Source organism: Oxyura jamaicensis, chromosome 13, assembly GCF_011077185.1.
Source record: "Oxyura jamaicensis isolate SHBP4307 breed ruddy duck chromosome 13, BPBGC_Ojam_1.0, whole genome shotgun sequence".
Taxonomy (NCBI): Eukaryota; Metazoa; Chordata; class Aves; order Anseriformes; family Anatidae; genus Oxyura; species Oxyura jamaicensis.
The window spans coordinates 6,735,389-6,750,630 of NC_048905.1; the positions used below are offsets into that span (position 1 = coordinate 6,735,389).

The 15,242-nt window shown below is 57.1% G+C and overlaps 2 protein-coding genes across 4 annotated transcripts in view; one reads left to right on the forward strand and one right to left on the reverse strand.

Annotated features, from left to right (window-relative positions):
- Positions 1–8,668, forward strand: part of PAIP2 (poly(A) binding protein interacting protein 2) — a 9,270-nt gene extending 602 nt beyond the window's left edge. Inside the window, exons 2-6 of the mRNA XM_035338388.1 lie at positions 557–629; positions 787–798; positions 3,705–3,861; positions 6,195–6,374; positions 7,584–8,668. Of these exons, the coding sequence (XP_035194279.1) occupies positions 3,724–3,861; positions 6,195–6,374; positions 7,584–7,649 (384 nt within the window). The 5' untranslated portion in view covers positions 557–629; positions 787–798; positions 3,705–3,723 and the 3' untranslated portion in view covers positions 7,650–8,668. The remainder of the gene's footprint in view (positions 1–556; positions 630–786; positions 799–3,704; positions 3,862–6,194; positions 6,375–7,583) is intronic.
- Positions 8,669–10,909: 2,241 nt separating this feature from the next.
- The window catches only part of SLC23A1 (solute carrier family 23 member 1), a 4,406-nt gene continuing 73 nt past the window's right edge, over positions 10,910–15,242 (reverse strand). The window contains exons 2-15 of one of the 3 annotated variants that reach the window (XM_035338383.1): positions 14,939–15,001; positions 14,729–14,836; positions 14,481–14,638; positions 14,318–14,406; positions 14,163–14,230; positions 13,909–14,090; positions 13,679–13,799; positions 13,436–13,592; positions 13,131–13,278; positions 12,807–12,912; positions 12,598–12,727; positions 12,197–12,340; positions 11,736–11,831; positions 10,910–11,659 (exon numbers count right to left, since the gene is read on the reverse strand). In XM_035338383.1, coding sequence (XP_035194274.1) covers positions 11,412–11,659; positions 11,736–11,831; positions 12,197–12,340; positions 12,598–12,727; positions 12,807–12,912; positions 13,131–13,278; positions 13,436–13,592; positions 13,679–13,799; positions 13,909–14,090; positions 14,163–14,230; positions 14,318–14,406; positions 14,481–14,638; positions 14,729–14,836; positions 14,939–15,001 — 1,818 coding nt within the window. In that variant the 3' untranslated portion in view covers positions 10,910–11,411. Of the gene's footprint in view, positions 11,660–11,735; positions 11,832–12,196; positions 12,341–12,597; positions 12,728–12,806; positions 12,913–13,130; positions 13,279–13,435; positions 13,593–13,678; positions 13,800–13,908; positions 14,091–14,162; positions 14,231–14,317; positions 14,407–14,480; positions 14,639–14,728; positions 14,837–14,938; positions 15,237–15,242 lie in introns of those variants that run through there. The other 2 variants (XM_035338382.1, XM_035338385.1) reach the window with 2 other exon arrangements.

Below are 15,242 nucleotides of genomic sequence, written 5' to 3' on the forward strand. Positions count from 1 at the left end.
CCCGGCCCGGCCCGGCCCGGTCCGTCCCCTCCTCCCCTGTGCGCGGCGCCCCCCGGCGGCGGGAGCGGGGCGGCCCGCGGCGGCGGCCCCATTGTCTGCGGCGTTCATCCGGGTCCTGCCGGCGGGGGGGCGGGGGAGCGGGGCCTGACGGGATCCGGCCCCCCCCGCGGGGCGGCCCCTTGTGGGCGAACAAAGCCCGGCACGGCGCGGGGGGGGGGGGCGGGCTGAGGGCCGAGCCCCCCAGCCCTGAGGCGGCCCCCGCCCGGTGCCTCCGCTCCCCCGGGCCTCCTTTTTGAGGCCTTAAAAGCCCGCTTCAGGCGCCCTCTCCCCGTCACGCAGCGCGGTCCCGGTCCCGGTCCCCGGCCCTCCCTCACCGCAGGGGTAGCGAGCGCCCTGCCGCCGCTCCCGGCCCCGCGGGGTGCCCGCCGGGATGCTCCCTGTCCTGCTCCCTGTCCTGCTCCTCGTCCTGCCTCGTCCTGCACGCGTGGTGTGTTCACCAGCACCCCCCGTGCTGTGGCGCGTTCACAAACACCCCCTGTGTTTTTGTTTCCTCAAGGCCGAGGACCTGGGGCTTGCTCTGCGGAACCAGACCCGCCGACCTGCTTTTCGGAAGTAGGTGTTGGATAAAATTATCTCGCGGGTGGTGTTTTCGAGGCTAGATGTTCTATCACAAACCCTTGAGCTCTAACAGTGACTGGTGTGGGGCTCGCTGCGGCTACAAGCGCAGCACCACTCCTGAGAAACAAATCCAGGGCCTCAGAGGTGCTTTGGCATCGTAAGCTCTGCGCTGCCTGCAGAGCACACACAGTCAACCACGAGTGCTGTTATTGCATGTTTAATTTCTGAATTCTGTTAGCTCCCCAGACAAAAGTCCTGCTTTTTTTCAGCCTTTCCTTATGCGCTTACACCATTCTTTCTGCATCTTCCCCCCCGCCCTATCCCACAACAGCTTGGGGCTGAGTCTTGCATCATTTGGCTGTGGCAGAGTTCTCCATCTTCTCTATTTCCCAGCACTCCTAATGCTGTTTTTCCTCGTCTTAGTGTCAGGAGCTTTGAGATCCTCTGCTCTCCACCAATTCCCAGATGGAAAACGTATTCCTACTCACGACTGTGGTGTTGCCTGCCACCGTGTCTTGTTTTCTACAACAGCCTTCTCAGATCGTGCCTTGTTGGAAGGCTGGAGCGGCATTTGGCTCTTCTCCTCAGAGCTGCCTGCATCTAATACTAGCGAACAGATGAGCCTGTTCTCATCCTCTTTCGAGCACAGAAGGCCAACCGATTCGTATCTTGAAACGGTGAAATGGAAAGCTCCACGCAGAGCATTTTATTGTGACTTGCAGAAAATCAAATTACAAGGAGCGCCCTGTCTGGGCACTGGCCTGGGGCTTCCTGGCTGTTAACGCGGGATGAGCGCTCACATGTTTTCCTATAAAAACAGATCAGACGTAGGGCGTCATCAGATAAACTGCAGGCGTTCACGTTGAGGCCTTGGATGCTCATCCTTGAGCAGTAATGGAAAAAGTCGTTTCAGTCCAAGCAAGAAACGCTGTGCTTCTTTTCCCCTCTCTGAAACCAAAGAGTCCTACTTCAGTGTTTCAGAACTTTTGTTGTGGAAGCTCCCCGGAATTTGCCCCGAGTACCTTATGCTGCTAACGCAGCTTTTCACCTGTAGTAGACGTTGCTGGTGTGCATAAAATCCAGGGGAATATTAGTATCAAGATGCACTTCAGAAAAAAAAAGGTGAAACGATGTGCTAGTGAAAAAAATGCATGGGCTTTTAAACTGAGCTCTTTTTCTTTTAGTCCGTACTGTTTGTGAGCAGCCGAGGTTGCTTGTAACAGCTTCAAGCTGGAGCTGTGTTAAATGCACCGTCTTTTCCTGCCTTACGCTAAACGCTGCCAGAAATGCTTTGGAAGTTTGTTTTGAGAGAACATCAAAAAGAACTTGTTTGCTGTTGCTAGAACACCCCAGCTTCTGGTCTCGTTCGTTGTACTTCCTGGGGAGCTCAACTGGCTTCCGGACTTGGGCTTGCCTTTGACTTAGAAACCTAGAACAGAGCCGGGCAGGCGAGTTCCTTTTTCGTTGTGCTTTTCTTAATTGATCGTTTGGATGTGGTGGGTCTCTGACCTGGTGTTACCAAGAACAAATTGTGGGGTAAATCTTGCCGTAATTCCCTGGATAGGGCTGGCGGCAGCTCCCGCTCCCCTTGTATTTCAGCGGGGTAAGCCCTGGCGCTGGAGCAGCAACCAGGGCTGTACTTTGGTAGCTGCTTCTCCCAATAAATCACTTCTGATACGCAGACGACTAGTTAAGACGTTGACTTGAGAATAAAATAAAACTATTTTTTCCTCGGTGCTGCGCTGATGGCGCGTTCTTAGCACGCTGTTTGGTCCTGAACTGGGAATTGTCACCAGTCACAGCCTGGTTACGGAACGATCGTGGCTGCATCCAGAAGCTGAGCTACGGGGTGAACCTGTAGGTCATCGCAGCCCCCATGTGAGAATACACCAAAGGGTTATGAAAGCGTTCAAGATGAATTACTGTGATTTAAATTCTTTCATGCTGTTGTCAGGATGCTCGACGCTGCCATATCGGTATCTAAAAATACTCAGCTTTCGCAGTATTTATAGGCGTGCTGAAGCACGATGTAGGAAGAACAATAGGATCGGCTCCTGCAGCACAAGGAAGGGGTTGGGGACAGAACCGCAGCTGTCTCTGAACTCTGATGGAAGGGCTGCAGTATAGTTGGTTGGTTGGTTTGTTTTTAAAAAAAGTCTAAATTTGGGTTTTGTCCTGCTTTTAGTCATGGGTAGGTGGAACAAAACACTCCTCCCAGCTCTGCCTTCGTTCCCCGGGCTCGGGCCGCTGCGCTGTCACGGACTGCGGACACGCAGAAATGCTGAGCGCTCTCCAGACGTGACTCAGGCCACGTTAATGAAGTGGGACGAGAGGCAAGCATGTACTGTCTTCCAGTTCCTAACGCCGCCTTTACCTGAAGCTTCTCAATCGGGGCTTTTGCTAATGAAGGAGCTGTAAGAACTGTTACGCCAAATCGGCTCTGCGAGGAATCAGCACGTACTGGTTTCTGCCTGTGAGAGCTTGCAAGCTTTCTGGGCAGTGAAACTGCGTGCAAATTGGTTCGTGCGATCACAGAATCTCTCCTGTAACCAAATTTGGGGACTCTGGAAGTTGCACTGGAGTTCCCTGTGCCACGGATATCTTTGGAAACCCCCCGGAGGTGTTGCTCGCTGTCTCCTAAGCAGTGCAGACACCGGGCAGCTGGTTTCCAGGGGAGTTGGGTAAAACTCAGATGAAAGCTTTAGAATTCTTTTCAGAAAACAAATTCTCCTTTTGTTTCTCGAATGTCACCTTAAATATTCTCTTACTCGCAAGCATGCGTGATTTCCAAGTTCTCTGACACTTTTATTTGGCCTCGGCGCTTGGCATTTGCTGATTTGGTGAGATTTAATTTGGCAAAGTCACCTGAATCTGCATACAATGGACACGGCGCTTCTGGTGCTGCCCCTCGTTGCGATCGCAGCGCTCCTCGTTCTGGGTGTTATTGACGCGCTGCTGCCGCCACGGGAAAGCTACCTGGAGCCCTGGCGCGGAGGTGCAGCCTTCCCCTGGGCTGGGTTTATGCAGAAGCAGGGCGATGAGCGAATCCGCACGTCTTTAATTACTGCGTTTCTTAATTGTAGGCTTCAGATCCGAGACGCAGCCATGAAAGATCCAAGTCGCAGCAGCACTAGCCCCAGCATCATCAGCGAAGATGTGATTATCAATGGTCACTCTCACGAAGATGACAATCCCTTTGCGGAGTACATGTGGATGGAGAACGAAGAGGAGTTCAACAGGCAGGCAAGTTGTTGCCCTCGGCGGATGCCTTGCGCTGTTCCCGTGCTCCAGCTGCCGGGAGCGGTGCCTGGGGAGCGAGGCCGGGAGCCCTGTGGTGGGGTTTTTAGACGGGCTTGCTGGAGTAGTTCGGGGCAACGGGCTGATAGCGTTTTCTTCAGCAATAAATACTTCTGTTCTGTAATCCTGGTGAAAAACACGGGAGGTGTGGGATGTTCAAACGCATCCATTGAGTGCCTGCTGCTGCAGGAGGGAGGAAGAAATGTAGCTGGCAGAGCTGAGGTGGCACTTGGAAAGGACTGGTCTTGCGAGGCTGCTGAGCTGCTCGGGTTCTGCGTGTGCAGACACGCCAGCTGCAGTTCGGGGCTGGCTAAGCTCAGGTGCACGCCTGCCTCGCCAGCGGGGCTGTTGCTCACAAGGGAGTTGGAGGACGTAGCTGTGGGGTGACGGTCCTGTTCGGGTTGCTCAATGCTTCCTAACTCGGAGCTGGTGTTGGCAGGCTGCCTGGGTGGAAGCTTTAACTCCAGCTTCCCCCTTAGGCCTGGGCACAGCTGGCTGTGCTGGAGGCTGGGAGCAGCCCGCCTCTTTCCAGTGCCCTTTTCTCCATCAGTACTTGGTCTTTGCACTCACGTTGCTGCTTTCTCTGTGCCCCGCTGCAGTACGAACACACCGCGGGCTCTGAGGCAGCCCTTGTGGCGTGACTGCAGCCCTCGGGGGTGCCAAGCTAAGCTGAAATTCGGGCTGCTTACAGAAAGGCCTCTGGTGCGTGTGCCAGGATGGCCTCGGTGTCGCTTCCTGTTTGGTGGGTTTCTCCTCCTCGGGGACGGCTCTGTAATTAGCCCACAGGGTGTGAGGTACCTGGGGAGTGAGCTGGGGTTGTGCTCTGGGTAAATTGCTCCTCAGGTACGGGCTCGGTGCTGGGGGAGCGGGACGGGCAGGGGAGGAGAGGAAAATGGTCGTAGGCGGGCAGCTGCCGTGTGACGGCCTCTCCTCTTGGTGCTGGAGGCACTTCCCTCAGGGGGAATCTGAGCAAGTTAAACGGGCTGGAGAATCCAAGTGGACGGTGTTTTTTGAGACATTTGGGGAATTAAACACCATTTCCTGCGTCTGGGACTGCTGTTGGAAGCACCTGTAGGTATGCAGCCGTGTAACGAAACCCTGGAGTCAGGCAGCCCCCGCTGTAACTCCAGCTGGTGGCTGTGTGCCCACGGCTTCCTTCTGCCCACACGCAGGATGGAGGATCTGCACGAGGAGATCGATTGGAGACTGCTGCCCTCTCTGGGGTGCTTTACTGGGGAATTAATAAGTCAGCGTCTCGTGCGGGGTTTGAATTGTCTGGGCAGTCCCTTAGAGCAGCCCGTAATGAGTCCCAGCGCCCCAGGAGCTGTGCCTCTTGAGCACTAAGCAAGCTGCTGCATGTGTTTGACCCGAGGCACGGGGGATCAAGATTTTATGGGAATCCTGAGCTCTGACACTACCTTCTGGTATGCTACTTGATTTCCACCTCAGGGTTGAGTGCGTGTTTGATTTCAGAGTAAAGGATAAATAGGAAAACTTGTTTAAGCTTCCATTGAACGAACTTTAAATCGGTTCTAATTTTTTTTCCTTTGTGTCTGGCAAGTCATTTGCATCAGCTTTTATTTCCCTGCTTTCCTCTCTGGAGTACCGTGATACAGGACACGGGGAATTTGTCAGGATCAACACCCTCCAAAGCTCGTTTACTGAACAACCAAACAAAACTTCCCTTTAATCTTTGCTGTGCCTGTCAGTTCTGCCTGAGTTGATTTACCCCGCTTTTAGGACTGCAGGTCAGCATTCCTCGTGCCTGCCAACATCATGTGGAGTTCCTTAGAACTGCGCCGTGTGAACACACAACCGTAGGAGACGCTGCCTGTTCCCTGCTCCCAGTGACAGGCAGTCATTTTTTTCCCCCTCAAGAGCCTTGCAGGACACTTTGCGGAGCGTGCCGCAGGCCGCGTGTGTTGCCCCTGGTTCCCTTCCTCGCGCTCCCAGCGGGCTCAGGCCAGGCTAGCTGGCACAGCTGGCATTTCCCCGTGGAACCGGCATTCTGCCGCTCGTGCTCGTTAACAAGCTCTCCGTGGTAAGTGTGCAAAGTGAACGGCCAGGGCTGCCGTCCCCTTCCAGCTGCGGGTTCCTGAGACAACACGCTTTCTGACATGAAAAGATCAGAGCTGCCTGCCTTCCTGCAGCACAGGCACGGTGTTCTGCCAGACGTCCCGCGGCGTACCTAGAAGGACGGTCAGTTTTGGGTACAGAGATCTCAAAGACACGGGTTTTCAATAGCTTTGTTGATAAAGAAGTTTCTTCTTGTTCTGTAGATCGAAGAGGAGTTGTGGGAAGAAGAGTTTATTGAGCGCTGTTTCCAGGAGATGCTGGAAGAAGAGGAGGAGCACGAATGGTTTATTCCAGCCCGTGATCTCCCACAAACAATGGATCAAATCCAGGACCAGTTCAATGACCTTGTTATCAGTGACAGCTCATCACTGGAGGATCTGGTGGTAAATTCATTTTCTCATCATTATATTCCTATAACTTCACGTCTCTTTATCCAGGGTTGATTTTTGTTGCTGTTAATGGCAGAAAGTCTTTTACGTGTGGGCCGGGGACTCTTAAGCCCCGTGTGGCTGTGGTGGAGGGGGAAGCGTGGAACAGCTGAGTAAGGTGTGCTTCCTCAGGTGGCAGGACCTACTCAGTGGCTTTCTTCCATAACCCTGTGGTGCCTTTCCTAGGCCATGGCATAAATTCAAGTGGGTTTGGGTATGCGTGCTATGTTGTGAAAGGAAGGTGGTGAGTGGAGCGTGCTGGCTGCGAGGTGCCATGGGAGGACTGTAAAAGTTTAATTCAGCATCTGTCAACACTTAGGTAGGTACAAATCATTCCAAGGTCTGATGTGGACCACGTGTACCACAGCAGAACTCTATAGAAATTCTAAGGAAGAGGGAAGCAGCTAGACTGATGATTTCCCTCCATTCTTGCTGTGTGGCTCCGTAGTCTAGAGCTGAACTGAAAGGAAAGGGCAGTGGGCACGCGTTTTTCCCTAATGGCGATGCGGAGTTGCTGATGTAGGTAGCACAAGAAGCACACAGTCCTATCACACGCTGCTGTGAAATTCAGATGCAAACACACAAACCTTCCCAAGCTTAAGCAGCTTAGACCCAAGAGCATAAAAGCCTGACCCTCCATTTCTTTTTTAATGAGAAATAGCTCATTTTGGACCTTTAACTGCAGATCGTTGCAGAGCAGCTGCTTGCCAAGTGGGAGGACAGAGTAGTCACAGACATGGAAATTAAACTATGCAGTGCTCATACATGTTAAATTCCCAGAAGTGGCTTAAGTTCCTGGGGCAAGTCTCTTCTTGCTTAAATAAGCAAGATCTAAAAGCCTCGTGGCACGTTTAACAGCTTAACTACAGAAAAAGCTATTTCAGCATTCACCGAAGTTGCGGGCTCTGGTGCATGCCTGTGGTTTTCTTGTTTCTTTCCCATTCATTGAGCCCTCCTCTGACGTCCAGGTGGTGCTGGTGGAGGATCAGGTACTGGCACAGAGTGGGCTTTTCTAATGAGCACAGAGATCTTGGCGTGTTCAGGAACAGTGTTGTGTGCCTGACTGTAACTCTGAATGTTCTCTAAACGTTCCTAATGCCGTCGGTTTGGAAGTGGAGGATGAAGATAACGATTCAACAGGAGTTCTGTTTTTCCCTTCCTCAGGTCAAGAGTAATCTGAATCCAAACGCAAAGGAGTTTGTTCCTGGGGTGAAGTACTTAAATATTTGAGTAGACTGGGCCCTCTTTTGGTGGATGTAGCACAATTTCCACACTGTGAAGCCAGTATTAGAAGATTTAATTGTAAAAGCTCTCTCTTCTTGTCACTGTGTTACACTTATGCATTGCCAAAGTTTTGTTAGTCTTGCATGCTCAATAAAAGTGCTGAGACTGTTACTAAGTAAATCTGTCAAAAGTTTAATGGAAACATAATTGGACCCTGGCTCTCTGCAAAGGAGACAGTGAGGTAGGAAGCACCAGTCAAGTTGAGACAAAGTACCACAGTCATAAAACCTTCTGCAGACTCTGTCTTTTTAAATAGGACTTGCAATTTGCTTTGGATGGTCTGTTTTTAACTAAAGATGTGTTAACTGGTGCTAGTTTGCACCTGATAATGCCTTAACTTTAAAATGAAAGCAAGGTTACCTGATTGTTATGCAAATTAGCTAACTTTCCTTTGAACTATCAGTATTGTTACTAACGTTACTCTTTTCCCCTTGAAAAAGAATTCATGCTTCTTTTAAGCAGCGTGAGCTTTAACAGAAATTTTACAGACCTGTACAGAGTCGTAGATCTCAGCTACTGAACTAACGCCCCAGTGATCGGAAGGAATTCCCTGTACTGCAGTGTGTTATCATGTTAGAGATGTTTCACTTCCTAATTATGTTAAAGGACATGTGAGTTTCATCACAATTTCTTCCAAGAACCCAGATCCATACATAGCACTGCCTATGTAACTTTTAGTGTACAACTTTATTATAGCTGGATTTAACCGAGAAACCCTAGCATTAGTGATTTGAGTGGTGCTTTTTTCCCTTGCTTTGTTTAATCATCACTACACAATAGTCTACAGCACAATGACTTTTTTTTTTTTCTTTTAATAAAGCTAGAACAGTTTTGGCTTCTTAAACTTCATATTTGGGTAGGTTAAGCTGCCATACGTGTTCAGTGTGAATAGTGTTTAAGTTGAAAATATTGTAAAAAAATTATATTTTTTCAAAAATATTTAAAAAAATAAATAATAGTAGAAACGATTTGGTGGCTGTCTCGTGAATACGCATCTCATGTGGGGTCGCATTCGGCACGGTGAAGAGGGAAGGGATGGCGTGCTGCTGCGCACAGAGACGGCGCCCGTAAGGCTGCCTGTGACAGGATGGCCCCAGGTGATCTGAGCTCGGGCTCTGGCTGCTCTTTGCTGTCCTCTGACTGCTGTGCCTTGGCCTGGCCGTAGTTTCCCTCGCTCTCACCGCTGCTAATCCTAGTTCAGCCCCCCTGTTTCTGGCAGCACAGGAAGTCCTAGTTAGCAGCTGATGGCACTATATAAAACTGCTGCCTGACGCATGCTTTCGGAGGCTTTGGCACGGCAGCTGCTGGAGCCGCGGTGCTCTCAGTGGCTGTTCTGCCTGCGTAAACCCCACAGAGCTGCAGGAAGGGGTGAGTGAGCTGTGGGGTGGCCACACGGGTCGCCTCCAGCAGCCCTCAGGTGGGGGTCTGATCCACTCCAGTGTCAGAACTTTGCCCAGCCTTGCTGCTTGTACGTATAAACTTCTGTTTCTTTAAGCTGTGGGTAAGCCCGATGGAAACATTTCAGAAGTCACACGGTGCTGTAGAACAGGAAGAGCGAGGCCCTGCCTTTACACGGGTGTTAGCTTACTACATAACCACTTTGCTGCCAGTCTTGCTCCAGCTGGAAAGTCTGCTCTCCTGAGGAATTCAGTCAGACCAGCTCCTTTGTCTGCTCTGCAGCATCCAACCCAGTTTCTCCCAGCTTCCCTGCTGGGTGTTCCCTCCCCTGGCTTTCCCAGAGCTGCTGGCCTTCCTAGAAGTAACAAACCTGCCCTGGTGTTTCTCCTGATTCTGGAAACTTTAATCTCAAGCTCCTGCATGCAGAGGGTCAGGAGGTAGCACCCTGCCATGCTACAGCTGGTCTTAGCCGAAGCTGGGGTCCCACCCGAGCACCCCGCACAGCTGGCGGCGGTTGCTTTTGCAGCCCTTGTCCCTGAGCTTCCTCTGGGACTTCTCAGCCCGTGCGCAGTTGGCTGGGGGTGAGTGGCGGCTGAATGCTTCAGCTGGGAGCCGGCGTGGTGAGAACCAGCCGGGCTTGCTGTGGTTTTTGTGCTTTGTTTTCATCCCAGGCAACTGCATAATATGGCAAGGTTTGTTAAAGAGTTGAATTTACCGACAGTGTCTGCAGGGATCCTGGAGGCCACAGGTAAGAGAGGGGAAGGTGCCACGGGGCTGCCCTCAGCCAGGAGCTCATCTCCTAACGAGGTGTTTGCAGCGATCCCTTGCCCTCAGCATCAGCCCCGGACTGAAACCCGCGCAGTGAGGAGCAAGGGGCTGGCTGCTGCGTTTTAGGAGTCGCTGGGTCCCAGTGGTTTGCTGCCTGTGCTGTGTCTGGCTGGGGCGGAGTTAACTCCGGGGCAGTCCCTGGAGCGCTGTGCTTTGGGTTTGTGACCCAAACAACGCTGATAACGCACGGCGTTCAGGCTGTTACTCGCAGAGTCCCAGGGCTTTCTCTTTGCCTCGCTCAGCCCACACCCACACCTCTCGTGGGCAAGACGCTGGCGGGGGACTCAGCCAGGACAGCTGGCCAAGGGATATTGCACGCCACGTAGCATCGCCCTCAGCCTGAAAACTGGGACGGGGCGGAAGGCGGGGATGTTCTTCCATTGCTCCAAGCCCAGCTGGGCACCGGCATGCCCCTGGGAGGTGGCGAGTCATTGCGCTTGCATCGCTCGGGTCTCCCTGTCTTTTGTTTTTGTTTTTCTACCCCCTTTCCCTCTTCACTTAAACTTACTCACTTATTAAACTGCCCTTACCTTCACCTATGAATTTTCCTGTGCTCTGTGTAGGGAGGGAGGGAGCGGCTGTCGCGGTGCTCAGCTCCCACCTGGGTCCGTAGCCATGGCTGGGTAGCCCAGCGCTGCCTTCACCGCTGGGTTTTGGTGCTAAACCCCCAACCGGAGCCCAGAAGCTGGGCTGGGCTGTGCCCGGGAGGCTGTCCTCTGCCTCCTGGGCATGCTGCAGAGATCACCAGGGCTGCTCGAGGGCCAGCACTGGTGTGTGCAGGTGTCTGACCAGGGGCTCTGCTGAGAGTTTGTGCCCGATTTCGTTGCCCTGTGCTGGGGTCCGGGCGGCAGCTCGCTGACAGCAGCCTGCTGTGAGCACCCCTGCGGGGCGGTCACCTCTGAAGCCTTGAAAATGCAGAAGGGATGAGGGAACGGCGCAGGAAACAACAAAAACACCTCTGGGGCAAGTGGGTTTGGAGGTTTTTTAATGCAGAATCTTAAAATAGAGCGGTCTGATCGCCGTACCCAGCACTGAGCCGACTGCATCCGCTGTGCAGCCCTGCTGCAGCCGGGGCCGTGGTGTGAAGTCCTTGGCCCTGGCTGGTCCCAGCGCCTCTGACCAGAGCTGCCGGGCTTCAGCAAAGCTTTGATCACGTCTCAAGCCAGCAGGAGGCTGAGCTGGGGCAATAGCACGGGGGCTGGTGGTGCTGAGGGCAGCGCCTGGGGAGCTCTGCCATCCGCAGGACCCCCAGGATGGGCTCTGCACGCTAGGTTTAGCTAAAGCCAAGCCAGTGATGACCCCAAAAAGCAACCAAATTCCCCCAGCCCCGCATTCAGGACGAGCGAAAGAAGCCTTGGACTGGCCATGGGGGCTGCTCGCAGCCCCCCAGCGATGCTGCCTGGTGCGACCGCAGGCGCTTGGCTCGGCTCTTCCCCACCCCGTGCCCTCCAGCAGCGGGGGCCGAGGCGCACCGGGTCCCGCTCACACCTTGGTGCAGACGACGAGGCCGTCGGCGCCGTCCTGCGCGCCCTCGGCCGCCGCGTGGCTTTTCCTCGGCCGCCAGCTGAAGCCGGTGAAGAGCGGGCAGATGGGCACGTGCCGCAGCCAGCGGCACCTCCGCACCGCGCTCATCCCGAAGGGGAAGTCGTAGCTCTTCAGGCTGGCCGAGGACGTGCTGTCGGCGTGCGCGCCCGCCTTCCACTGCACCAGTCCCCGCTCCTCGCGCGTCCCTGTGGGCAGGCACAGCCGCTGTGCACCCCGGGACGCCCGCACCGAGCCCCCCGGCTCCCGGCCCGCTTTAGTTACCCGGGATGGTGTTGTCCAGGATGAAGGCGATGGAGCCCCCCACAAACATCTCGGTCGTCAGCAGCACCGTCAGGATCTGGTCCAGCTCGGGGACGCCTGCGGGAGGGCAGGGGCTGAGCGGGGCCATGGGCACCACAGGGAGCGGTGGGGGCATCTCGCACGTGGTGACCCAGGTTGATCAAATGGTGCTTCGAGGTGTCACTGCCCAGTGCAAGCTCTCCCCGACCTCTTTGAGGTTCACTGAGTTTTCAGATTAGCCGTGTAAATCCTACCTTGGAGCTGTCATCCCATGTAAATTACATTTTGCCCTATAAATGCGCTTGGCGCTGTGGGTGGGTGCAGAGCAGGGTCTGCCGTTAGGATGCACAGACCAAGAGATTTGCCCTGCTCGCCCTAAGCACCCTCACCCAGGATTGTGCTGGTGGCAAACCAAGCAAAGGGCTTTTAGCCGGGGGCAGTACCTGTGTTAATGGCCTTGGGATTGGAATCCAGGTAGTTGGGCAGCGTCAGCCCGAAAAACATGGCGAAGCCCAGCACGAAGAGGTTGCGGGAGGAATTCATGTCGACGAACTGCAGGTTGGAGAGGCCGACGGCCGTGATCATGCCTGCAAGCAGAGACGTGGCCGCGTCTGCTTTCGGGGTGCTGGTGGGAGCACGGCTGCGGGCGATGCGGGATGAGCTCCGCGCTGCCGGGACCGGCACAGCCGGCAAAGCTCTCCCCGACCCAGCAGCCGCCCTCGGCGCAGCTCAACTCCCATCCATGGCTTCGCCTCCCTTGGGCTCCTCGGTTGAAGCTGGGCTGACGCATGCAGTGCCCAGGTCCCCGGGGAAACGGCCCGACACCGCTTTAGCGTTCGGTTACCGAACAGCGTGCAGAACATCCCGCCGAGGATGGGGTCGGGCAGCGATGCGAACAGCGCGGTGAACTTGCCGATGGTCCCCAGGACGATCATGATCCCGGCGCCGTACTGGATCACCCTCCTGCTCCCCACCTGCCCGGGGACAGGGACAGCGCGTGGCCGCGGCTGTCCCCGCGCCGAGCCGGGGACCCACGCAGGGTCCGGGCGGTACCTTGGTGATGCCCAGCACGCCGATGTTGGGGCTGGAGGAGGTGGAGCCGTTGCCGGTTCCCAGCAGCCCGGCAATGATGCAGGAGATGCCCTCTGTGAAAATGCCCCTGGGGATGAACAGGAGGGGATGTCCCCTGGGGTGGGTGGTGGGGATGTACCCGGAGGTGCTGGGACATGGTAGTGGGAGGAGGAGGAGGCCCGGTACCACCAGGAACCAAGGCACAAAGCGGCCAAGGGTGCAGATTTGGAGCCAGGCGCAAGCAGAAGGCACCTGCTGGGGCACAGAGCAAGGTCCCCGTCCCTGTCCCCGCGGCGCTGGCTGTACCTGTTGATGGCATGCACCGGGGGAGCGGGCGCTCCCGCCAGCCGCGCGCAGGAGTAGTAATCCCCGATGGACTCGATGATGCCGGCCAGCGTGGCGCTGAACATGCCCAGCACGGCCGCCGAGGTCACCGTGGGCAGCCCCCACTGACCTGCCGAGGGGACACGCCGCCGCTCTGGGGACCTGACACCGCTCCCGGTGGGGACCCCTCGTGCCCCCCGGCGATGCTGCGCCTGCTCGCTGCACCCTGCCAAGGATGCACGTCCCCATGGCACGGCCGTGGGGCACCCACATGTGCTGGCACTCACAGGGGTAGGGGACACGGAACCAGGGTGCCACCGAGAGGATCTCCCCGCGCGCGTCCGTCCTGGCCTTGTAGCCGTACTCCTCGGGGCTGCTGGGGAAGACGCCGGTGCGCGTCAGCAGGTAGCAGAGCAGCCACACCACCATGATGGCCAGGATGATCTGCGGGCAGCGGCCGGGCGTCGCACGGGGATGGGGACGCCCCCGGCATCGCTCCCCAAAAGCCCCCCCCGGTCCCCTGCCCCTACTGGGAACATCTTGAAGATCTGCACGCGCAGCAGGACGAAGCCCCGTCCCCAGCGGTACCCGGGCAGGCGGATGGTGACGTTCCTCAGGTACTGGGCGAACAGCACGATGAGGACGATGGACCTGGGGAGAGCAGAGCTCCCTGAGGGCCTCCGGCACGCCACCGGTGCCACCCGCAGCCTTGGTGCGAGGGCCCTCAAAACCTGCCCACGTCCCGTGCCCGCGGCCCTACAGCGCCGCGATGCCCCAGTGCGAGCCGGCCCGCTCGCCGGCGGCCTGGAAGACGGAGAGGCCGATGAGGGCGACGGTGGGGGTGACGGTCAGCGGCCCGATGTAGCTGAGCAGCGCCCCGGGGAGCCCCAGCAGCCCGATCACCACCTCCACCAGGCTGGACACCACGATGGCCCCCTGGATCTGCGGGGGGACGGCGACACGTGAGGGGGGGTCCCGGGCTCCGCGGTGGGCATGGGGGGGGCCGGGCCGTACCTCTCGCATGCGGGGCTGCCAGATGTGGGAGGTGTTGAGCGGCAGCGTCCAGTTGCCATAGATCTGCTCTGGGGATGGAGAAGGGGTGAGGTGAGCCCCGGGGAGCCCCAGGAGCCGGTGTCCCCCCCCCCCCCAGCAGCACCATCCAGCCCTACCTTCAGGCGGGCACCGCCACTTCTCCAGCGCCAGGATGGACTTGGCGGGGACGAGGAAGGCCAGCGCACTCGCCTGGAACAGGGGCAGCCTGGGGACCAGAGGGGACGCCTGCACCCAGCGGCACGGGGACGGGGTCCCGGCGGCGGCGGGGACGTCCCCTACCTGATGCCCACGGTGGTCTGGATGAGGGTGGTGATGCCGACGCAGGTGAAGATGGTGCCGATGAGGTAGCTGACGGTCAGCTGGTCCTTGCCCACGCACAGGCTCTCGGCCAGCAGGAAGGGGACGGCGATGGTGCCGCTGAAGCAGGTCAGGTAATGCTGGGGACATGGCGGGGGGGGGGGGGGGGGACGACACGCTCAGCAGGGACCGGGGGTGTCTCTGGGGGAAGTCTGGGGCCGGCACCCTACCTGGAAGCCCAGCAGGATGCAGAGGTACCAGGGGGGCACGTCCTCGATCTTGTAGAGCATGTCGAACTGCTGCCGGGCCGGGGGGGGGAGGGCATCCACCGCGGGGCCCTGGCGCGGGGGGGCACAGCTGAAGGGGCAGCGCTGTCCCCACTGCCAGCCCCGCAGGAGCCCTCGGGGACGGGGACGGTGCCGCGGGGGCTCGGTGCTCACCCTGCCCGTCCCGTGGGGATGCGGGGGGCCGGCGGGGACGCGGGCGAGGGCCGGGCTGGCGTCCTGGCAGGCAGGGAGAGGCAGCAGGCGGGTCAGCGTCCTGCCGGGCGAGCCATGGGAACGGGGCAGTGGCCTCCTGGGGACACTGGGGACGCAGGGACATCGCCCGGCCACCCCCGGGAGGGCTGTGGGCCCCCCGCTCCGAGACCTGGCGTTGCAGCAGGGCGTCCCAAGTGCACATCCCTGCTGGGGTCCCCACCGTGCTGGGGGTGCCTGCAGCATCCCGCAGGTGCTGGGAAGGTGG